General features: G+C 30.0%; 3 protein-coding genes across 5 annotated transcripts in view; all 3 read left to right on the top strand.

Moving 5' to 3' along the window:
- The window catches only part of LOC128394387 (gamma-aminobutyric acid receptor subunit beta-like), a 34,951-nt gene extending 15,736 nt beyond the window's left edge, over window positions 1–19,215 (top strand). For both annotated transcript variants that reach the window (XM_053354707.1, XM_053354706.1), the window contains exons 4-8: window positions 47–273; window positions 14,313–14,395; window positions 14,469–14,606; window positions 17,145–17,662; window positions 17,816–19,215. In XM_053354707.1, coding sequence (XP_053210682.1) covers window positions 47–273; window positions 14,313–14,395; window positions 14,469–14,606; window positions 17,145–17,662; window positions 17,816–18,181 — 1,332 coding nt within the window. In that variant the 3' untranslated portion in view covers window positions 18,182–19,215. The remainder of the gene's footprint in view (window positions 1–46; window positions 274–14,312; window positions 14,396–14,468; window positions 14,607–17,144; window positions 17,663–17,815) is intronic.
- A 1,563-nt stretch (window positions 19,216–20,778) lies between these two features.
- LOC128394391 (39S ribosomal protein L9, mitochondrial-like) lies at window positions 20,779–22,047 on the top strand. Its single transcript, XM_053354711.1, has one exon. It carries the CDS (start codon window positions 20,903–20,905, stop codon window positions 21,716–21,718), a length of 816 nt encoding a protein of 271 aa, XP_053210686.1. The 5' UTR covers window positions 20,779–20,902; the 3' UTR covers window positions 21,719–22,047.
- Window positions 22,048–22,419: 372 nt separating this feature from the next.
- On the top strand, window positions 22,420–24,841 carry LOC128394389 (transcription factor Dp-1-like). 2 transcript variants are annotated; one of them, XM_053354710.1, is made up of 3 exons: window positions 22,420–22,597; window positions 22,934–23,491; window positions 23,667–24,841. In XM_053354710.1, exons 2-3 carry the CDS (start codon window positions 23,270–23,272, stop codon window positions 24,363–24,365), a joined length of 921 nt encoding a protein of 306 aa, XP_053210685.1. In that variant the 5' UTR covers window positions 22,420–22,597; window positions 22,934–23,269; the 3' UTR covers window positions 24,366–24,841. The 2 variants fall into 2 exon arrangements, with proteins under 2 accessions (XP_053210685.1, XP_053210684.1); XM_053354709.1 differs by having other exon boundaries at window positions 23,255–23,491.
- Window position 24,842: the final 1 nt, after the last annotated feature.

Raw genomic sequence — 24,842 nt, forward strand, 5'->3', positions numbered from 1 at the left:
TTATATACGAAATTGATTGAAATTGTTTATTATCTTTTTTTTACAGGATTTTACCTCTGACTTTTATTTTAGACAAGGTTGGAATGACCCTAGATTAGCATTTGACCCTCTTCCAGGCATAAGTAACCTTTACGTGGGTGCTGAGGTAGCCAAGAAAATTTGGGTTCCCGATACTTTCTTTGCCAATGAAAAGCAAGCCTCCTTCCATGTTGCCACAACACCCAATAGATTCCTTCGTATAGCCTATGATGGATCGGTTTACCAAAGTATTAGGTAATTAATTAACGAATTACAACTTGTACCATTAATTTTAATCATTATTTACATGGGAACAATAACAATACCACCAAAGAACCAACGTCAACCTTAAATATCAAACGCAAAGTAAAATATTTTTTCAATGTGAATGAAAGTTTATACGTTTTCTTAATTTTTCATTCATTAATTAGTTTTTCTTTGTTTTCTTTTCTTCTTTTTTGGTTTTTTACTCAATTAATGATTATAATTAAGTTCAACGATTAGTTCATTCATCATCAATTTTGAAGGAAAATATTTCTTTGTTTTGTTTATCTTTATCATTAGGAAATCAATTGTTTATTAATTGTGTTTACCTTTTAATCATTTCCGTTTTCTTTAAGAATGTGAATTTATTTTCGTTGATTGTTTTTTGTTTGTTGCTTCGTTCTGATCATTATCAACAATCAATCAAATGATTCATGATGATGAACAATTATCATCATTAACTGTGATAGTTTTTCATCTTCTTCAGCTCTTTCTCTTCTCTTTCTCTTGCTCTGTCTGTTTTTTTTCCTTCCTGGTTCTATTCCATAGATTCCAATCATAATTCTGGTTATTGATTATTCTGGTTCTCATGTTTTTCCCTTTCTCTCTCCTACTCCCAATCTCTTTTCCTGATCCTCATGAATAAGAGATTAAGATGAGTTATTATTATCATTCTTGATTCTTTGTGTCTCTTTTGATGGAAAGCGTTTTTTTCATCCTCGTCTTATGATGATGATGATGATGATGATGATTATCATCAGAACTTATTATTATCCATGGAAATAATAAGATTATTATTATCTTTTCTGAATGAGTTTCAATGTTACTCTCATGTTATTGTTCATTTTGCTTATTATCATCATCGATTTATGGAAGATAATTGATGAATGATGATGACAAAAGGATGAAATTGATGATAGAATAGAACCAGAAATGGAATTGAAATGATTCCGAATTGATGTAATTTCGTTGATTGCTATGGATTCCAATGGGTTTTCAAGTTGAATTGAGTTTATTTGGAATTTGAATTAATTGTTGATTATGAATTGGAATTTTTTCCCCACTATAATTCCAGTAATTAAATTGCTTTTAATGTTAATTATTTAGGTTTTATGATTAACGTGACCATGTTTATCCTTGATCCTTAATTGTTACTCAATCAGAAAAATATTTTGTAATTATCTCAATGGCTAATATGATAATTACATTGTTAATTGTTGTGATCATTAAATTGATTAGTTCATAAACAATCATGGTAATAATTATAGTCATAATTAATGAATTTCAGGATACCTGATACTGCCCAGTTAAACTGGATTAATAATTAACCTAAACTAATTGTTAATCATTGTAAAAATTGTCTCATTGTTTTTTTTTCAGTATTATTAAGACGTGACAATCATTTGTAATCAGATTAATAATTATGGTGATTATAAAACAAAAGGGTCAAAATTTATTTTCAAAAGTTATTAATATTTATCTAAATTAATTTTCATTCACAATTTTTGATCAAAGGTGAAAATAGTGATTATATTATGAGTTGAATTTAATGAATGACCAGCAAGAAAATAGTTAATTGCAAATGAGATTTTTGACTTTTAAATTTATGATCAAATTGTTGAAACAATTTAAAAGCTAAAAATGAATATTAAAGTTAATCAACTCATTAAACATATGATGAGCGTTTAGATCAATTATCAGAAATTGATTAGCCACTAATCTCAATATAAATGATACAAAAGATTAGATTCAAATAGATAAGAGCATTTTCATCTCACCCCATTTATCCTCATCTTCATGATCATCATGAAAGAAGTTGAGAAGCTAAAATGATAGATAAATACAATATAATGGTTCCTAAGGACAAAAAGATGATTTTTTCCTTGGATGCCAATGATGATGATAATGATGATATGTAGGAAAAGGCGGAGATTAAATAGGTTAAGAAGATGATGATGATGAAAAAACAAGAATCATAGTGATGCGAAGATGAAACAGGAAGGAGAAAAGAGAGAGAGGATGAGAAGGATGAGAAGGATGAAAAAGAAAGTAGCATTTTTGGTATTGTAAACGACTAAGAAGATGAAAAAGATATGATGATGATGGTGGAGATGATTATGATAAGGATGATGATGATGATGATTATGATGGTGGATGAAATTGTAACCCATTATTTTCATACATGATGAGTTTACCTCCTCCCCTTGAGTTAAACTTCAAACAATTTAACTTACCTTGTCTTCCTCCTTCATCCAATCACTATTTATCATCATCGTCACCAATAACAACATTTTCACCCTCAGGGCAATATCCTATGTGTGTATGTTAAGTTACAACATTTGATTGATCAATCAATTATCTCTTGATAATCAACTGACCACTGAGAGTAAATTAAGAAGAAGATGATGATGATGATGATGATGACAAGCATCAGACAAAAATAGTATGAACATATTATTAAACTTTATCTTGACCAGATGAAAATGTTGCTTTAGTTAATTTTTTTTTCTTTGCCTTTACTTTAAGTTCAATCAATTAGCTTAATCATTTGAATTGATGATGATAATCTAAATAATAGCAAATTCATGATATAAGAAAATGATTAATATAAACTGTTTCAATCGTTTGCATGTATAATAAGGAGACACTAACATTTCATATATGAAACATTGAATATTATTATGAATATAAATAGAGAAAAGAAGAAAAAAAGTTCTATTTTGTAATAGAACTATTTTCTCATTCTCATCATCATTTTCATCATCTTTAATACTTTTTTACAGTTCTACCATTTTTCATCATCATCTTTCTCCTCCTGTTCCATCATCATTCATATGCATGTTACTTGAACAATTGAATAACATGAAATAATATCACAAATGATAGAAAGTTTTTGGTTATAAAGAGAAAAGAACTTTTTTTAATATTAGAACTTTTTCTCCTTGTTCAGAACATAAATTGATCAAATTATCAAGATGATGTCGTTAGTATCAGCTGATGGATGGAAGATAAAACTTGATGCTTATGAATAGTATTCTCTGTCTCTCTTTTTCTTTGGTTATGAGATGATGGAAGATAAAAATCGAGAATCAATTTCTCTCTCTCTCTCTCTCTCTCTCTACTTTATTTCAATAAGTCAAAAGTTATCATCTCGGTGTACAAAGTGTTGTGTCCATTTGTGTCCATCTATGTTGAGAGTTTTAGAAAAGAGGGAGAAACGTTGACTATTGACCAGTTAATTGATGCTTCTTGTTTAAATCATTCTAACTATTGTGTTGTTGTTGCTGTTGATGAAGAATAAGATTCTGGTGATGATGGAAGTGACCATTATCTTTACTGTTTGACTAACAAAGTAAATTAGGTAAATTGTAAGAGAAAAGTAAATTAGGTTATCTTGAAGATGGAGAAAACTTTATCTCCACCTTATTGTCCATGTCTTTCTCTCTGTTCATTTCTTTGGGGTCATTTTCTCTTCTCTTCTCTTCTCTTTATCTTCCTCATCCTCATCCTCCTACTCTTTCACTTCCTTATTGTATCTCTACCACAATTTCTTTTCACCTACTCACCCTTTCCCATGTATCTTCAGAACATCTCTGAATCAATCCCTTCATTAAATCTCACCATTTTTCTTTACCAGAAGAAGAAAACAAAAAGTTATTCTTAGAAGAAAAAAATCTAAGATATAAAAAGAATAAGATAAAGATGAATAAAGAAAACAATGATAATGACAGAGAACAAAAAAGTAGATGATAAAATTGAGTCAATTCTGATTATTCCATTTCTCATTGAATTCCTATTTTCTTTAGGTAAGAATCGAGATATTTTCCTCTCTCTCTCTTCCTTCATTTGTTTGAATGTGTCACCCTAATGATTAACTGTCAATTGGTAGCAATTTATAAATAATCATATTAGTTACCAGGTAATTTATTTGTATATTTGTACATGAATTGCAATAAGATTCAAAGTAAACGATGAAAAAAAGTAACTTTAATAATAAAAATAGGAAAGATAATATTATGAGGAAAATATCTAGAGAGTGGGGTGGAAATGTATCCATGGTGGGAATGTTAGAGATTAGATAAACAAGGAAATGTCTTTTTCCTCAATATTTAATACTCATCTTATATCCTCTTCTCACTCTCTGTCTCTCTCTCTCCTCCATCTCCTTTTCATAGCATTTTTTTATCCTCCATAGTCACAGGTAATTTCATGATGCATGAAAAATTATCAATGTGAAAGATAATTAAAATAATTGTACAAATAAATTACTTTAATGTTAGTTATTATGTATCTTTATTATTCATTATTCAGGATATATCGGAATCACTAAATCAATTTAATATCACTTAGATGAACTCAAATGATGATGATTATCATCATGATTGAACTTTTGATATTCAATCAGAAATTAGGAAAAAAAAGTTACGATTGTGAGTGAAGTTTGAATTTGAAGGGAAAATAAGTTGAGTTTCTTGTTCATCCTCATCATCAGATAGATTTTATTATATTTTCATGATTGAATTTGGTACAAGGTGTTATATGTCTATGGGGATATGTGTTTTTGTGTGTGTGTGTGCATGAGATGAAACTCAATTGAAACGGAAATAGTTTAATTCAGAATTTTATCTCTATCCGAACGTTTTTCTCTTCTCCTTTACCAAGAGAAAATTTTTTCTGTAAAAGAATTCAAAGTTATCTTATTAATATCATTTTTACAAGAAAAATCTAATAACTTACATAAAAAGATAAGTTAACCAGGAAGATGATGAGTTGGAATGAAGATTTACCTGAATTCTCATGGATTGGATAAAAATTTCATCTTCTTTTCATGAGATTCATGGTTATTTTTTGATCGGTTTACAAAATACATATTGCAATTGATTTACCAATCAACTTCTATCCTAATCAATAGTAATCATTTTTTTCACTCCCATTTTCATGATACTTGTACTGAATTTTTCTTGATTCAGAATTTGCTCTGAATCTTGTTGATAGTTATCGTTTTTTTTGATTATCATCATGTTTTGTTTGCTTGTAATAGATTCAATCAAGTATATGCTCAATGTAACGTAAACATGATAAGAGATGACAGTTGACAACAAAATAAATCAATAGTCTCAATTTTCATGGAGCCTCTGAAAAAGTTCAGCCCTTTATGGATGGTTATCATTTTTTTCTTCTCATTATTCTGATGGATAATGTTGAAATCTTGATGATTATAAAGATAATCTTTCATTATCTCCTTAGAATCAGATGAATTTTGAACATTATCAGATTTCTTTCTCACTGTTTATTATCATGTTTGTCTAAATTTCATCCATGATAATCACTTTGTTTCTCTGAATTTTTGCTCAGTATAATATATGAATCACCCATTTTCATTTATTATCCATTCATTTCGTGTTATCATCAGATTAACTTCTTGAGATGATGATATTATCTTACCAAACATTATCCTCACTCACGTTCACAGGGTTTAACTTCATCATCTGGCTATTTAACCAACAAAATAATATACATATATTATCACACGAACTAGAATCAGGAATTCTTGAAAACTCATATCACCATGAACTTTTCTGTGATGATTAATATCTATTGATGATAATATATAAATTACAGTGAGAATATGATATTGAATAAAACACTAATCTATGATGGTACATCATGATGATAAAGTTACCCTGTAACTTTGGATTCTAGAAATAATCTGATGAATCTGATGGTGAAGCTTTTTTTATCAGTCAAAATCTAAATACAAGTAAACAAACAAATATCAATGAAATTTCAATTTCAATGAACACTCAGTTTACCAATATGAATCAGTTAGATGTAAATATATAATATTTCACCATGTAAATCATGATAATCTGAATATATATCAAGCTATGAATTCCCTTCATATAAACAAGTGGGTGGTTTTAGAGTTGATTAGCTGAACGATTTTACGTTTCTACCTTGAGATTTGAAAATGAGTTTGGTTGGCACATTCATGCTGGTGTATTCATATTTTACCCTGTAAAAAATCATAAAGACGAGTTACAAGAGATAAATAGAAAGTTATAAATGTATTTGCATTCATTATTAAGGTTATATGCATGAAGAATGTATTTTATATACATTCAGTCGGTGGATCGAGGTGGGAAGACGAAATGGAGAGAGAGAGAGAGAGAGTAAAAGAGTGTGAGAGAGGGAAATTTTCATCATGATACGTGAGATGCATTTTAAAACATTCGAATTGAACTTTCTCTCCACCCCTTTGAATGTGTGTTCTTTGTATAATGGATGAGAAACGTTCAGTTCTGACAATCTACTTGAGCTATTTACTAAAGATCATGAAGACATCATGATGATGAGTTACTAGAGAATCCATAGTCACATAAATGTATTATGATATAACATACTGAGCCCACAGCCATCCTCAGCTCTTCAGGTGAAATATATATGAAAAAATAATACCCACTGAATCTGAATGATTTCCTTAAATTTGGAACAAAAAAATGTTTCAACTCAACTTTTCATGAGATTTATATTTTTATTAAGCTTTTTGCTATTGTTGTTATTTTGTTTTCTTTCACCATGATGATGATGATGATGAGGATGATGATAAAAGTAAACGAAGCAAAAATAGTGGTTGAATGATGCAGGAGGTTGGGAGGGGTTGATGATGATGATGATCACAATAACAAGTCAGGTAACACACAACAAAAGTGAATTGTAAAAGGTTAAATTGAAAAGCAACAGAGGAAAAAAATATCTCTCTGGTGATCTTTTTGTTTCCACCCTGTTTCCTGTAAGAATCTGAATCATTTTAATAAGATAATTAAATTGAATTGAAACTGGAAAATAGAAACAAAATTTAAAGAAAATTTTATCATCGTGATGATAATTATAAATATTAGTATCAACACTTGAGGTAAATAATAAAGATATTTACAGAGAATTAAAAGTTTACCATGAAAAACATGGGAATATAATTCTGAAGGATGAAAATTGGAGTCAATTTTAAGTATTTATCTTTTACTCTATCATCTCAAATAAAACACTTAGATAATATTTGCCAAAGTGAGTTGATGATGATAATCTTGAGAGAAACATAAGAATAAGATCATGAAGATGAGGAAGATTGAAAGAGAGAGAGAGAGAGAGAGAGAGAGAGAGAGAGAGAGAGAGAGAGAGAGAGAGAAAATGAAACTCAAAGATGAAACTATTATTTATACAAAGTCTTTTGTGTCAATGTCACTTGTGTGTTTTTGCTCCTTGTCCTTTCTCAGGGAAACAGGAAGGTGGTTGGACTGAGAGGAAGACGAAAAGAGAGCAGTATCAAAGGAGGTGGAAAAATGAGAGAGAGAGAGAGAGAAGGAAATATAAGAGAAAAAACTGAATCGAATACAGAATTTGTAAAAAAACTTCTCAGAATCTTTTGTTTCTTCCAGTCTAATGGGTTTAAAACATATTAACGGTTCGATAATCAAACAAGACAAACTCTCTCCACCTAAAATGCTCTCTACGAGTCTCATCTACTTCCCTTTCTTAGTTTTATCATCTTCATCTTTATCTTCATTTTTAAAAACATTCTTTCATCATCTCTTTTATCCTTTTCTCGTCTTGATCGTATTTTTTTCTTTGACAGAAAATATTGAGATTTTCTTCTTCTTTTACATTTTTTTTTCCAGGACAGAAAAAGTTCACATAAAGAAATGAATCATCTCCATCTTGATGATAATATACAGTACATGATATTCAATCATATTCTGAACTGAATGTTAATCATATTAATATAAACAACGATTACATGATAACAATTATGAATATGATTAACTGATTACCATGAAAACAATATAAGATTAATTTTCGTTTACCAATCGTTAATATATGTTTACATGGCAATGACAATAATAGTAATGGTTAAGACAATTTGATTAGAATCGATTCTTGATTATTTTTTTTTCTTCCAATAATTGGTAGACAATCTCATTATCATTAACTAATTGATTTAATCAATTTAGTAAATTGTTAATTGACGTTACTCTGTCAATCTTCAATAGTTCTAATGGTAAATTGGTTGATCAGTATCAAGGAGAAGGGAAAAAAGTTCAGTCGGAGTGGGAAATGTATTCACAGGATTGAATTGCATGGAATAGATCTGAAAAAAAGAGTAAATAAATGGATTGGGATGAGAAAAGAGATAAATCTTATGGTGAATTCAATCCTCTCTCTCTCTCTCTCTCTCTCTTCCTCGGTGGGAATTTCTCTTCTCTCTCGTCTTCCTCTTCCTCCTCTTGTGGGTAAAAAAACCCTATTGTTATTTAATTTGATTTCTCAATGATATCTTAAGATGAGAAAAAGATATAAATATATTTACAGAGAACTGGTAACTTATCTGTTATCATTTTTCTTGATTTGTTATAATTTTCTTTCAACATTTTCTTTGGTAGAATTTTGAGAATTTTTTTTCTTCTTTCTCTCTTTCTTATTTTCTTCAATTTATCTTAACTTTCTTTCAAACGAATAACAATCTATTCTATCACACAATTTGCTATCTATTTTTATCTTCATCTTCAATTCGCAAATTGAATAATTATACTCTCTCTTTTTTCATCTAAAATAAAAGTTCTGAGAGAAAAAAAAAGTTTCAAAAAGATCTTTTTTCATCATTATCTTTTTCTACCTTTTATATGGTTCGATTTTCGTGTACAATTACTACAAATGATGATGATGATGGAAGATGAAAAATGTTAACATGAATTTATTATCATTTTTTATCATTAAAATAATATTGATGACCTTCTGTTTCAAGTCGCCATCTATTGGGAGTTCTGGTTACTTGAGTTGATTGTAATATAATTAACGATTATCAATCATTATAATTTGTATCGATAACTGTTACTTTTTATCTTACCTTGTAAATTGATTGATTAGTTTGCGCTTTTTTATCTGTCATCTTTGATAATTGTGCTGAAGAATTAAATGAATGATTATCAGAAACAATCTAATCTCTTGATTATCATCATAAATAATATCATTGTTACAATGATGGTAATGATTAGTTTGCTGGAAAGGAAAAATTGAAATGTCACCACCGGTGGGGAAAACAGTAGAAAGCTCATCAAACTAAGTAGATATTATCTTCCTTCTGGTTATTATTATTATTATTATTATACCAGAATTTTTGTCAAGTAACCATGGAAACATGATGAGAATGGAAATAATCAAGATTAAGAGAAAGTGATCTTCATGGGTGAAGAAGGCGAAAAAGAAAAAGAAATTTTCTATTTAGAAAAATATTTTCTCCGAAAGAGAAATAAAAAAGAAGAATAAAAAAAAAATGATTCCATTAAATCTCAAGTACGAAATGATTTTCTCAATGATCATTGATTACCGACCATGATAATCAGGATGATTCATCATCTTCAATTCATATTGATGACAATTGTTGTATAAATTTGTAACCCATTGTAATATCAATCTTCTATTATTATTATGAATTCTATTAATGAATATATGAGTAATATAATAATCTAAAAGTTTAGGAATTTTCCGGTTATTGGATAGATAAATTCTCTCTTGAAATTGAATTCTCATGTTTTCAACAATCTTTCCCTCTCTTCATGAAAACTACCCACTTACTTTTTTTCTGTTCATTATTATCTAACTCATTCCAAATCAGCATCATCATTATCGTAGCTGAATTTTGTTAAATTGACAAGTCGACAGAATGAAACGTTTGATCCAAAATGAACTAACCGATATCTTCCTCTTTTCTTCAGTGACTTTGACTGAAATTCTCATGAGAATTGAACTTATCTTTCTCTCTCGCTTTTTTATATATTTCCACCTCTCACTTTATCATCCTCAAAATGCTGACTCTCAATATTATGTATTGAACTGGGAAGGAAAAGGATTAGTCTTTGAAAACCGGGGATTGACTTGATTAAACAGTAATGGCAGGCAAGTGATGAAGATGAGGATCAGCATCATGAGAGAGAGAGAGAGAGAGAGAGAGAGAGAGAATGTGAGAAATTATCTTATCCCATTAGTGGCAAAAGTTTTCACACTGGAATGAGGAAAAAGTTCAATCAGATAGAAAATTCAATTCCTTGAGTAAAAAAAAACATATTATCACCATGAAGAAAATTTCACCAACAATTAATATTTTATGTTCGCAATTGGAGTTCTATTTTCTCTGTTTGGCTTTTTTTTTCTCGATAAAGATTAGGGTGATCATCATGAAGACTGTTCGATATTTTTTTCCTCTTCAGATGCTCGAAAAAAGTTGTGAATTTAAATTGAAAAGATGAAAAAAAAAATTCTTTCTCTTTGATTACTTTGTTTTCTTTCTTTCATTCTGATGTTTATCACTTTACTCTATTCCCCATGTGAGTAAACAAAATCAATGGATTTGAATAGATAACGAAAGTTAATTTAATCTATGATTCTATCTTAACTATCTCAAGTTTCACCGTCTTGTTTTTCACTCATGATCATCACCAAGTGTAAATACATAATATATATGAATCTGATTCTTATCGCTAATGAAATGGATCCAACTTTTAATCTGAATCTCATAAAGAGAGATTGAAACACAATATGATAACTTCCATGGGAATCTCTTAATTCTTGATTTCTTTTTTTCCACCATGATATTACTACTATTATCCACTGGAGTAATATGAAAATTCAAAGGGTAGGAAAGACAGTAAGTTTCAGACAGAGTTTAAGAGAGAGATAGAGAAAAGGGTTAATATCACTTTGGATTTGGTAAAATTTTCATGGCTAATAGTAATTTCTTTGTTAAGATAATCATCATCATCATCATCAGAATCATCTGTTATCATGATCATGATTCTGATCATGATGAATCCTTTTTTGCTTCCTCATCAAGGATTAAGTTGTGTTATCAGGGAGGTAATAAAAGCCTGATGTAAGCTGAAATAACCAATGAACCTGAACAGTTAATCCTGATAACTTTCAATGTAAATGCTTCTATCTCATGATAACAATGATAATATTATCATGAGAAAGCATTATCATCATCACCTTTATTATTATTATGTTCATTTTCATCTTAAACCCTTTTCTACCTTCATTTACTTTTCCTACTTACCGGTTTATTCATTGATTATCATCATCACCATCAGAGTTTCATTGAAGTTTCAATAAGATGATTACATTAGTAGGAAAACAAATGAATATGATGATTTCAATGTTTCACCTTCAATTATTATGGAGAAGGCAAAAAGTTTCAATGTAACTGTTAATGATGATAAATTAAATGATTATTTCCAAAGATATAAATGAGGATGTAAACACAATTGTTTCTTTGTGGAAGATGGAGATAAAGATTGGGATGAAGATTATATTCTGAGTAATCATTTTATCGAAATGTCACCTTAATTTTTTTCTTCTTTATTCTATTCGACTTTCTCTTCATCTTTTATCATAATGATCAGAATAAGGATGCAAGTTATTTTCCATATCATTTCAATCTTTCTTTGACATCTTTTCTTATCTTCCAAGTTTCTTTCATTTATAAAATATTCTCATCATCATCATGCTCATCATTCTGATCGATGGTATCATGCTCATCTTCATCACAACATGATAACCAAAACACATATGATAAAACCTTAGAGTTATCATGAAAGCTTATGTATTAATGTCTATCGATAATCAATGTCTATCAAATATAATTTAATTCAGTTTCTCTTGTAATCAATGATGATTATCATAGTTTCCATGTTTTTTAATATTTATAGTATATAACTGACAGAATATAATTACAATTACATTCTGATAATCAACTGAATATTCAATAATTGATGGCTGAAAATCTTGAGGGAGATCTTGCCTTTCCTCGATTCTTCATTTAATTTGATTAAGTTTATCTTTCCTTTTAATTATTAATTTTCTACAGTTGCTGATTCATTGATATAATTAATGGACAAACAATTAATATTCTCTATGATTAAATTGTAACTTCAGGTTGAAAGGTTAGCATAATAGAATCAGGAATCTTGTTGATGATAAATAATATTAAAACTTTTGCTTAACCATAAATGTATCAGGTAACTAATGATAATCACAATTTTCATGTTGACATGATCAAGATGATGATGATATTGATGCGAAAAAGATGTGATGAGAATTAGGAAAAAGGTGAAAGAAAATCTTTAACATCCAATTCTTTGTTTCCATGGAAATTCAGGTAAGAATAAGAAATCAAGAAAGAGAGAGAGAGAAAGAGATAAGGAAAAATTCTTACATTTGATAAATATTCATATTCTCATTGAATCATGTTAAGGTAACATGAATCAAAGAGGAACATTTAATTACCATGATGATGGCGAGTTAGTCAGTGACAAACATAAATATTACATGTACTTATCATCGTCATCATCATGGGTTGAATCAATTGCATAATAAAATTGTTACAGATGATGAAAAGAAAAAGGTGAAAGAGAAAGAGAGAGAGAGAAATTCTGTCTTATTCAATTCTTAAGGTTATCAGATTGTTCAGCATCTCTTTCTGAAAGTTGTTGTTATTGAAGACATGATGATAATGATGATGATGTATTATTAGTACAAAAGAGATATCACCATTTGTATTAGTAACACGATTTCAATTGAATTGAATTCAATTGAACAATAATACTCAGAAACACCAACATTCATGGAAAAGAGGGAAAGAAATAAAAAGCAAAAGATCCATATATTAGTTTATAACAGAATTGGAATAACAATCAAAAGACAGACTCAAATTCACCTGCAACTAGATTGTTGATACTAATTCATCATGCCCACTGTTCCCCTTCCCATTGACCAACATGATATTATCATGATGATGACAATATATTAAGTTACAAAAAGCTGATAATTTACAGTTACTGAGGGTGAATTTTTCTTCCCATGTCAAATGTTCATGTTATCATTATGATGATGATGATGACAAAAGGTATGAATAGATTTTGATGAATACGTTAAATGAATAGGAAATGATAATGTTGGGAGGTGGAAAATAGATTTACTATTAATAAATTAGCTAAATTAGCTATTAACATCAATGAATTTCCAATTAGAAATTGGTTACAAATCAAACTTGAGATTCATTAATTATCGAGTTAATTTTTTGTTTCAACTGTTCAACAATTTGATACAATTGATATTTTCCTTTTTTTTCATTCAGAAAATTGGGTTAAATCAACAGAGAGGGAAAATATTTTCCACTTCAAGTGAAATTTGGAACCACAATCAACTGATATTCATTATGATCATTAATTAAATATTATCATTAGCAATTTGTACTAATTAAGCAAATTTAATCACAATGATCACGTAAAAAACTTTTCAACTTTCATCATGTTCCCATCAGGTTGATCTTTCCACTCCAACCCCATCATCATCCTTATCATCATCTGATTATTTAATTCAAATTTGATTATGGAAGACAATTAAATAATAGCAAACAATTTAATCAATGAAATTAACTTTTCCCAGTCTCTTCCGTGATTACATGTCATCATCAAGAGTAGACAAATGAAACTCTTGATTTGTATTGTTGTCATTAATTATGATCATTGAAAGTTAATTGTTATCATTGTGATACATTAAAGGTAAAACTGATTAACTATTTATCATGAATTTAATTTAAAATTCAATCAATACAAACAACAAATCTTAACTAATCCAAGTATCTTAATTGTTATTTTGTTTGACTGCTGTTATTTATTGTTATTTTGTGTGTCAAAGAATCAGCTAAATTGTTGGTTAATCATCTCACGGAATTGGTTTAATTGTGATTATAATCATGATAATAAATATCAGTGATCACGCAATAAACTCATGAATTTAAACATCTCAATCATCTTAATGTTGATTAACTTTAATCAACATTACTGATTGTGAGTTAGAAAACCAGACAACGTGTTCAAACAATTAATTAATTGTTGGTGTTTCCCTTGTAATTTTTTGATTTCCTACCTGATTGATGCTCTTAAATTTAATCATTTAATTGTAATTTACTTTCACAGGTTAACAGTAACTGCAAGTTGTCCAATGTCTTTACAATACTTTCCTATGGATAGACAAGCCTGCTCAATAGAAATAGAAAGTTGTAAGTATATAAAGTAATTTAAGATCTTAATTGTTGTCAACTAATCAATTTAATCTAATTGTTACTCTTCTAGATGGTTACTCTATGCTGGATATTAAATATGTTTGGTCAAAGGGTAACAAGTCAGTGGGAGTTCAAGGAGATGTGACATTACCACAGTTTAAAATTATGGGTCATGAACAAGAATCAGCAATTGCTGCATTAACAACAGGTAACAATTAGCTGACAATTAACAAATTGTATTACTAACATATAAAAAAAACAACCAATCATTACAATCAAATTGGTGATTTATTTACATGTTGATGGTTTGAAGTTATGTTAAGTTTTAAGTTGTCTTTTTTTTGGTAACTTGAATATCGAGATAGTTTAATTTAATTTGTATATTGTTACAATTTAATTAAATTATATTGATTGTTGATTGTTGATTGTGTTGGAAAGAAATTTGTTTTTTCTTTTTGTTTTCTACTTCGTTAGATCTTTTCAATCTCTTTATTCGTATTGTTATCATTTCGTTACGTTGTTTCTTTGTGGCTCATTTGTTGTCGTTGTTGTTTTCCTTTATTATTGATAATATTATCATGAAATTGAGCATTAGAGAGGGAGAAAATATTATTATTATTATTATTATTATTATTATGAGAGGTTGAAGTTGCTGAATCAGGTGAATAGACAGTAAAGTGATACAAGGAAAGAGGTAAAAAGAGAGTAAAAAAGTGTGTAATGTGATACAAACATTTTTGATGATAAAAGATGAAAGAAGATGATAAAGATAAGACAGAAATGGAGGATGAGGATGAAAAGTAGAGTGGGGGAGGAGGAAAGATGAGAAAGATGAAGAAAAAGTCAAATGGTCAAAGGATAAAATTGGTTTTGTCCAGTTGATTGTAACCTGAAATCAGTTATCCTTATGGGAGAGAGAGAGAGAGAGAGAGAGAGAAATGATGATTAAGACAGGGAGGAGGTCAAAGATGAAGAGATGAGGATGAGGTGATTTCAGAATGAGAGAATTAAATGAAAGAGAAAAAAAGATAAAAGTTGAATCGAAATGAAGATGAATCGAGTTCGAAAAGATAAAGAGAGAGAAAAACTGAATAAAGAAAGAAAAATTTTCTTCTCTCCCATTATCATCTTCATCCTCTTTCTTAACTGTGTCCATTTTGTCTTCATCTTTTTTTCATTCACCATTCAGTGAACTATAAATAGAAATATCAATTTAGCCCTTTAGATGATATTTTGGATCGATTTTGTTAAAAAGAGATAGAGAAAAAGTTCTGAATAATGTTCTTGATTCAAGTGATGTGTTTTCACACTTGAATTATATGACATTATTTCAATCATGAAAACGATGATGATCGCATGATTATCTTGATGATTATGGTCATTTATGAATCTCTTGTAATAATATAAACCCTTTTGCCTTGTCCTGGATTTATCCTCATCCAGGAACCACAAAGATTTTGGGATAATCATCATCATCTCTTACCAACGACTATGCGTAGCATCTTTAGCTTTGTTGTAAAATTTTCTTCTATTTTTCATCTTCCCTCATCATATTATATTCATCCTTTTATTTATATATGTTATTTCCGGTTACTCCCAGAAAATTTCTTTCGAAAATGATCCAAAGGGGGTTAAGAACTTTTCAGATGATAAAGAAGAAGATGAAAAATTGTATTACTTTTTTTTCTTTTTTTCTTTTCATTTCCATGAAAATTGAGAATTTTCTTCTTTTCTTTATCATCTTTACATTAATTTATCTTAAATCCTTTTTCATCCTCATCTTCATTCTCTCTCTCACACACTCATTCTATGCTCTTTTCTGTCTAATATGAATATTTCTTCTCCCTGCAGGGAGTTGGAATTCATAAGCTTCTCAGTTATTTGTATAAAACTTCCATTCGATCAATAGATTTCCAATTTCGTTCTATCCTCATCTTTATCATCAACTAAGGTCTTCATTTTCTTCCTCAATATTATCATCACCATCTATTTCTCCTTCAATTTTCGCGATTCAAAGTTCAATTAGTTGAATCTTTTTGTTTCTCTCAATCAAATCGATTGAAATACTTTGAATTTGTTTCTGATCATCGTCAATTTGAATAAACTGAGTGACACTTTTTCTTCATGATGATGATTCTCTTCCTGTTTTTTTCCAAGATAATTCTGACTAGACGTTGGAAACAGTTACACTTTTCATATTTTGATGATTGAAAAATGTATCAACTTGTTATTTACATGGAGTTAACATCAGAATTGAAAGTTTATCACTGGAATTACTTATTGTTATTATTAAAGTATAAACGGAAACATGAAGGATCTGATGATGAAGTGATGAGGATGAGGAAATAGGAAGGAGGAGAGATGGTGAAAAATTTATAAATAACAAACATATATCATTGATAATGCTCATATAATATACAAATAATATCTTATAAGAAATTTCAATTCATAATCAGAATCGTAAATGATCACATCACAGCGATATTATTCATTATTTGAATAATACTCACTATTTTAACTAAACTTTTTCTGTTGAAAAATTTTCATGATAAACTTGAGAGGAAGAAGAAAAAATTTTTTTGTAATAATAACAATAATAATAACGATGATGAAAATGTTTCCAAACGATATCATCATTATCAATAGTAAATAACATGAAATTTTTATGATGATTGTAATGGTTTCCATGTTTTCATGATGATTCTGATTATTATTTTGTTTTTTTTTCTTCTCTTTCTCCATGTAGGCAATTACTCTCGATTGATTTGTAAAATTAAATTTTCACGAAGTTTGGGTTTCTATTTGATACAAATATACATCCCCGCAAGCCTTATAGTGGTGATAAGTTGGGTATCATTTTGGTTACATCGTAATGCAACTCCGGCTAGAGTTTCACTGGGTGTGACCACTGTCCTTACAATGACAACTTTAATGTCTTCAACAAATGCCCAACTTCCGAAAATATCTTATATCAAATCGATTGATGTTTTCCTTGGAACTTGTTTCGTTATGGTTTTCGCTTCCCTCCTTGAATATGCGACCGTTGGTTATCTTGGTAAACGTATTGCAATGAGAAAATCGAGAATTGAACAGTTAACCAAATTGGCCGACGAGCATCGGAGAAAGTGTGCAGCCGCAGCAGCCGCTGCTGAGGCTGCCGCAGCCGAACAAAGTGCCGCACAAGTTCCCCCTCAATTAATCTGTGCCACAACAGGATTGCCCCTCGATCCTGCTCTTCAACTACCCTGTGGTATTAAAAATCCGGTTCGTAATCCAAATAGTCCTGAAAAATCAACTTCGATTCTCAATTTCAGTTTACTGGGAGAGAAATTTAATTTAATTTTTTTTCTCAATGAGTTCTTGTATAAGAAATGATTGTAATTGATTATTTTTTGTTTGAAATTTAATTTAATTTAGGTTCATCATCAAGGTAATCGTTGTATCGGTGGACCACCTCCTAAAATGGTCTATGGTGGTTGTCCTCAGAAAATGAATCCAAGAATTTTGGAAGCGAAACAATCATCAGGTAAAATGATTAATGAATCAAGCTCAATAGCCCTTGGAGGTGGTGGTGGAGGAGGAGGAGGTGGACCTGGTGGTGGACCTAATCAACCACCGACTCCTGTACCTTTTGGACCTAAAGATCCTAATCGGATGTTAGGTGTAAGCCCAAGTGATATTGATAAATATTCTCGAGTTGTATTTCCTGTTTGCTTTATTTGCTTCAATCTCATGTATTGGATCATCTATATGCATATTAGCGCCTCTGGTTCACCGAATTAGTTTCAAATTGTTTGGAGAGAAAATTTTCACAATTAGTTAAATCATCGAGACAATTTGAAAATGATCAACCATAATAATAAAAGGAAAATAACAATTCGTATTCACTGATAAGCAACATCAATAAGTCAACTTGAACCTCAAATTGTTGCCATTGGTTTCCAACAATCAAATGATTATAATGAATTCTAAAGAGGAGTTTATTGTTTCCTAATTATCATTTATCTCTCTCTCTCTCTCTCTCTCTCTTTTGTAAAATTGATCATCTATTCCGTTAACAATTAATTAATGGGAAAGCAAAACAATCGATGATAATCATCAACTCACCTTAAATCAAATTAGAAACAAAAAATTGGAAAAGCAAACAATTTACTAATCATCATCACAATTAACAAAACCACAACGTAAACAACAGCTCACAACAATCGGATACTCAAAAGCTACAATTGAAAAGCTCATAAATTGAATCAAATATAAAAACAATTTAACTAATAGTTAACAAAATTAAGATTAACTGTAATCAAATTAACAATCAAATTTGTCGGATAATTACAGTTATCAATGTTAAATTGAGCTACTAATCCAACATGGTGGCAACAACAATTAAAATCAATCGATCAACAAGAAGGAATTAACAAAAACAACACCATCAACATTTACAAAAATCCTCTAGGTTGTTATTATTTATAATTAAGATTAAGACTAATTAATTATTATCAATGTTATCATAGGAAATATGATTAAGATACTATTGTTTTAACATGATCATCTTTTGTTATCATTTACAAGGCAACAATTAATATTATGTTTTATCCTCTTCTCTGATCATCAACATCGTTATCATCACAATCATAATCATCATCAACAGTATCATCATAATCATCACCATCATTATCATCATTATCATCATCTTAATCATCTTCTTTGCCAAAAGTTGTGTTTTTTTATTGCAAACAATTAACTTTAATTGCAGAAAACAAGTAACCAAATGATTGAGATACAAAGTGAAAGCTATTAAAAGATTGGACGAAATCAAATTAACTAATCATTTGATAATTAACAAACAGAACAACAATAGTAACACCGATTATATTAATCTCTTAATCTGTTTCCTTGTTAATATTAATCCTCGATTATTGTTTTCTCATTTTCTTTTCGTTATCCATTTGTGATCTCAATTCACTGATCAAAGAAGCTCGTTTAAAAATTAGAACAATTAATCACAATCAGAGGATTATTATCATGTTGTTAACAAAGTTGTTAAAGGGCAGAAAGATAGATTAAATTAATAACAATTTAGAAAAAAAATATGAGCGAAAAAGAGATGAAGGAGAAGATTTTTTCGTTATCATTACTGTTTCCTTTTCCTGTTTTCGTTTTCTCCCAATTGATTTGGATGATTTTTCTTTTGTTTTCTTTCTCAATTATGTTTAGTTTAAATTGATTATTTATCAATTATTGAGAATTGTCGATGTAGTTTCAACATTGATAATTTCGTTGTAAATATTTAAGGAATCGATTGAAAAACAAAAAGCAAAACAGCCAAAAGTAAATTCATCTAAATGCTCATCTCTTGATCTCTTCCTCCCACTTTTCATCAACCTCCTTCCAAACCATTTCCTCTTCCTGTTTGTCCATCCCTTTTTCTGTGAATAATAGACTGAATCTAGAAAATCATCTCTTTCTTTTTATCTTCATTATCATCTTCTTCTGTCTACCACCGATTCCCAATGAAAATAATATGAATAAGTGCCTAATCTCTCTCTCTCTCTCTCTCTCTCTCTGAATTTCTCACTTTGTTCATTTCCTTTTCCTCTGCCTATTGGTTATCCATCTTGACGATAATAATAACTGCAATTTCAACCATGTTGATTAACTTTGATTGTTACACCGACAACAACATCAACCATCAACCACTGTTAATATAAAAAACAATTACGAATACAAAAAAATGTTATGATTGTCAAATCAACGTGAAAACAAGACAAGAAAAAACTATTAGAACAATTTGTTAATTACTCTAAAATCAATCTTCCTCAATTAGTGTTTAATCAGTGCTCTCGTTCTCGAAAAAATTTGTTTACTAATCATTGTAAAGTTAATTAATTTGTATTAATCTTTCTCTCTCTCTCTCTCTTTCTTTCTCTTCCAAGAACAAAAAAATGTCTTCATCTCTCTCTTTCTCTCTCTCGCAACTTTTTCTCATCCATCATCTTCTTATATACTAATAACAATCGGTCAACGATAAAACTGACCTTTTGTTTACAAACAATAGTCAACCTCTTACATGGCTTAATCATGTCAGTAATTTACTCTAGCGAGTGTTGCTAATTCAATATAAGATACGAAAGAAAACAAAAACAAAGCAAATTCTCATATATATGAAACATGATGATAATTAACTTGGAAAATTAACAAAAAACAAAACAACTAAAAAATTGTAAAATAAAAATCAAACAATTCGTTTCAACTTTGCTCAAAAATGAAACATTTCTCTCAATTTCATTTATTACAATTAAATATTTTCTCTTTTTCAAATTACGCGCTTTTCTTTTACTACCCTTAACTTTTTCCCCTTCGTCTAAAGGGCGGAGCTTAAGAACATATGTTTTTGGTGTTGACCCGAAATGAGATTAATTTTTGTTTAAATTTTACTTTTCTCGGTGATTTAAGTTTACTAATTTGAATCTAATTCTTTCTAATTGTTGTCAATTTGATTGTTCAATGTTAGCTGTACGTACTTGTTCACTGGTTTGCCGGCGAAATATTTGGAAATTCAAAAGATGGCAAGAACCGTTACTTGCACCTGAGAATTTGGAATCACCTTATATTGTTGGACCTTATATTCGTGACCGTTTACCTGAGCAATCAATTCTTAAACCAAGGATTCGTTATGATGATGTTTTCGAGGAGATACATAATACCGATGATGATCCTGTTCCTCCGATGAAAGTTTTGCTTCTTGAAAATGTTGCCAATTTGGGTGTTGCTGGTGAAGTATTGGAAGTACCCGGAGAGATGGCTCGATATAATTTAATTCCAAGTCAACAAGCTACTTATGCAACTGATTTGAATTTAAAACTTTACGCTGATTTGATTCAGAAATGTTTAGACAATCCGGATGCACCATCTTCTCGTCTTTCCATTGTAACAACGAAAAAACTTGCGACACAATTTATCTTGGTAACTATGAGTTCAGATGCTCCTTGGAAAATTGAACCTTGGCACATTAGGGTTGCTTGTCGTCAGATTGGTTTAGTTGTTCCCGATTATGCAATTAAATTACCCGATGAACCGATAACTGGACCAAATATTGAAAATGAGCTGAAAGATTTTGCCATACAAATTACCGTTAATAAGAATCCAAGGGAAACTGTTAATGTTAGATGTGTTCTTCATCATGTTAAAGAAAATCTTAAATCTCAATGGCATAGGAGAGAACCAAGAGTCGCCATTTTACCGGAACAACAGCAACTTTTAGATTCGATGCATAAATTTGAACCATATTATGATGAAGAGGAACGAACGAACTTTTCATGAGCTCCTTTTGATTGTCAATTCATTCGATAAAAATGAATTAGCCTCTTAAGTTAATCATGTTTTTCTCGTTTCTTTTTTTCTGATTTGTATAGAAGAGAGTTTGATATTCATTAATCATCTATTCACCATCTTGTTAATTTAAGTAATATAGTCAATTGGTACAATGATAATCTATACATAAATCTGAGAATGATTAAAAATCAATCTTGACACGATTCTACCAATAGGTTAATCAAATGTGTGAAATACAATCAATCAACTGCTACATTTTTGACCAACAATCAACTAATAAAGACAAGAAAAACAAAGATTAGTTAAAAAAAACGCTACCTAGAAAATTCTGAGAATTTAATAATTTCTAATCTATTCGCGAAAAGAGAGCAATTAACAAGCAATTAATTAAAATCGTTCTTCAATTAAGTCAACCTGAAGAAAAGAAAAGAATCAATAATAATCCAAATGTAGAGAAAACGAACAAAAAAATTGATTATCAACAGTTAGAATTTTCTTCATTCGCTACTGTTGATTGTGTTATTTTCTTAAACCAGAAAATTAACCAGAAATCGAACCAGAATTTGAGATGAAAAAACAACGAACACAATTAAAGGTCGATAATATATCGATGGCCCCTGGTAACAGTTCGCTTGGTCGATCATCGATCATTTGAAGATCGATCGGAATCAATAGATCGAAAAATGATCGATTATACTTACACTACGTTCGCGGTTTTTGGTGATTTTCTTTGACAATTTAATTATTATTCTTGGGTTTCAATTGATAATTAGTGAATTTTGCTTGGAATTGATTGTGATTTACCTGCGACTAATTCATCTTGGTTGAGATTATTTGATTTATCCATTTTCGTCTTTAGCGGAAAAGGTTTGTTTTTGTTTTGTGTTCACTTTGATTTGGTTTTTTTCTATTCTCTTTCTTTTTCTTTCTCTCTTTTCTCTTTCGGTTCTTTTTTCAATCTCTTTCTTTCCTTTCTCATTCTGCTTCTTCTTAACACATTTCGTTTTATCCTGTTTTTCTCTTTGCTGTCATAATTTTTTCTCATTTACCACTCACTGTACATTTACTGGTCTCTGGTTCTTTGGGTATTCCTTTCTTCATCTTCATTCTTCTCTTTCTTTTTTTCTATTTCGCTTTCTCTTTAATCTCTCTCTCTCTCTCTCTCTCACTCACTTACTCACTCTTCTTTCCGTGAATGCTTAGGATTTTTGGTTACTTTATCAGTGCTAATCTCTATCTAATTGCTATCGCTTGTGGCTCTTATTTTAAAGAATCAGTGGTGTGCCTCACATTAGCCAATTCTCTTCATCTCCAACACTCATTACCTACTTATTTTAATTTCTTCTCTATTTTCTGTTACTTTTATTCTACTCTCTATCTCTCTCACACACTTTATTTCTCCTTCTCCTTCTTCTCCTTTCCTGTGTCTTAATCGCATTACCACCTTATCCATTGTCTTTTAAAACACCATCTTCCTGTATTCTCTCTCTCTCTCCTCTCTATCTCTTTCACATACTCTTCTAGGCTCTTCTTAAAACTATGAGTGCTGGTCCATCAATTTTGAAGACCAAGGGAAGCCATTCAGCCAACCATTTAGCTTCTGGTGAATTGGTCGCTGTTAAAACAGGTGACGAATCTTTTTTTGATTTCTCTGGAGCTCGGTCACTTGGATCAATAGAAAATGAAGACAGTCAACCTCCAGTTAAAAGGAGAAAACAAGATGCCAAGAGTGGTAAAGGATTGAGACATTTCTCTATGAAGGTATAAGCGCTTTTCTATTCCCACCACTTCCTCTATATTTTTATGTTTGCTTTTTTAATCAGCTAAATCCATGATTCATATATTTCTTTGATGGAAATTTTACTCACATGGAAACTCGTGAGGCTTACAAATTTTTTCCCTTCTAATTATAATTTGTCTTGATGTTCGCTCACAGGTTTGTCAGAAGGTTAAAGACAAAGGAACAACAACTTACAATGAAGTTGCCGATGAGCTGGTCGCTGAATTTTCCGCCGATCCGATTGCCAGTAGAGCTGCTTTTTCAGGAAGATACTCAGATAATGATGCTGAGCCTTTTGATCAGAAGAACATCCGTCGTCGGATATACGATGCGCTCAATGTTCTTATGGCAATGAATATTATTAGTAAAGAAAAGAAGGAGATTAAATGGATCGGTCTACCAACCAATGCTTCTCAAGAAGTTGTCGAATTGGAGAAAGAAAAACAAGAAAGATTAGAGAAAATTAGTGCCAAGAAAGAGCAATTAAGAGATTTGCTTATCCAACACATCGCTCTTCGAAAACTAATCGAAAGAAACAAAACTGATCCCGTTGTCTCTTCGAACGCTAAAATTCACCTTCCTTTTATCATTGTAAATACCGATAAACGCACGATCATCGATTGTTCGATTAGTAACGACAAGACAGAATATCTGTTCAATTTCGACAATGCCTTCGAAATTCATGATGATGTTGAAGTTCTCAAAAGAATGGGAATGGCACTTGGATTGGATCGAAATGATTTAGTACAAATTGATCGAGATGCTTATGAGAAAGCGAGATCATCACTACCTGAAGCTTTAAGATCAAGTTTGGATGAAATGGTGGAAGAGAAAGGAAGTATCATCATCAATTGATAGAATTTCAAAGAAAAGACAAAAAAAAGAAAAGTAAAATATTGGAAGACACAAACAACAACAACAACTTTTTCTAAAGAAAATCAATTAATTTTTTAGCCATTAAACATGGAGAAAAACAATCAACAGCTTCGCGCCACGTGAATATAATTATACATAAATTACATTATAAAATCTTAATATTATTTGGAAACCAATGTTCACACTTCTCATCGCATCTCTACCAATCCACTAAATTGTAAACTTAACAATTAAGAAAAGCACCTCTTTCTTCATGTGTATTTGCGTCTCTCTCAGACTCTTGGATAAAATTGTTATTTGCTTTGCTGGAATCAACTAATCATCATTGCTAAATCAAAGATATAATAATAATTACCGTTTCTCTCTCTTTCTCTTTACCACAATTTCCTCATCATTTGTTGATTATCATTATTATTAAACATTAAATTGTTCGAAGAGATTCAATTTGAAAGAAAC

The sequence above is a fragment of the Panonychus citri genome, unplaced genomic scaffold, assembly GCF_014898815.1.
Source record: "Panonychus citri isolate SS breed McGregor unplaced genomic scaffold, ASM1489881v1 Contig00139, whole genome shotgun sequence".
NCBI classification, from domain to species: domain Eukaryota; kingdom Metazoa; phylum Arthropoda; class Arachnida; order Trombidiformes; family Tetranychidae; genus Panonychus; species Panonychus citri.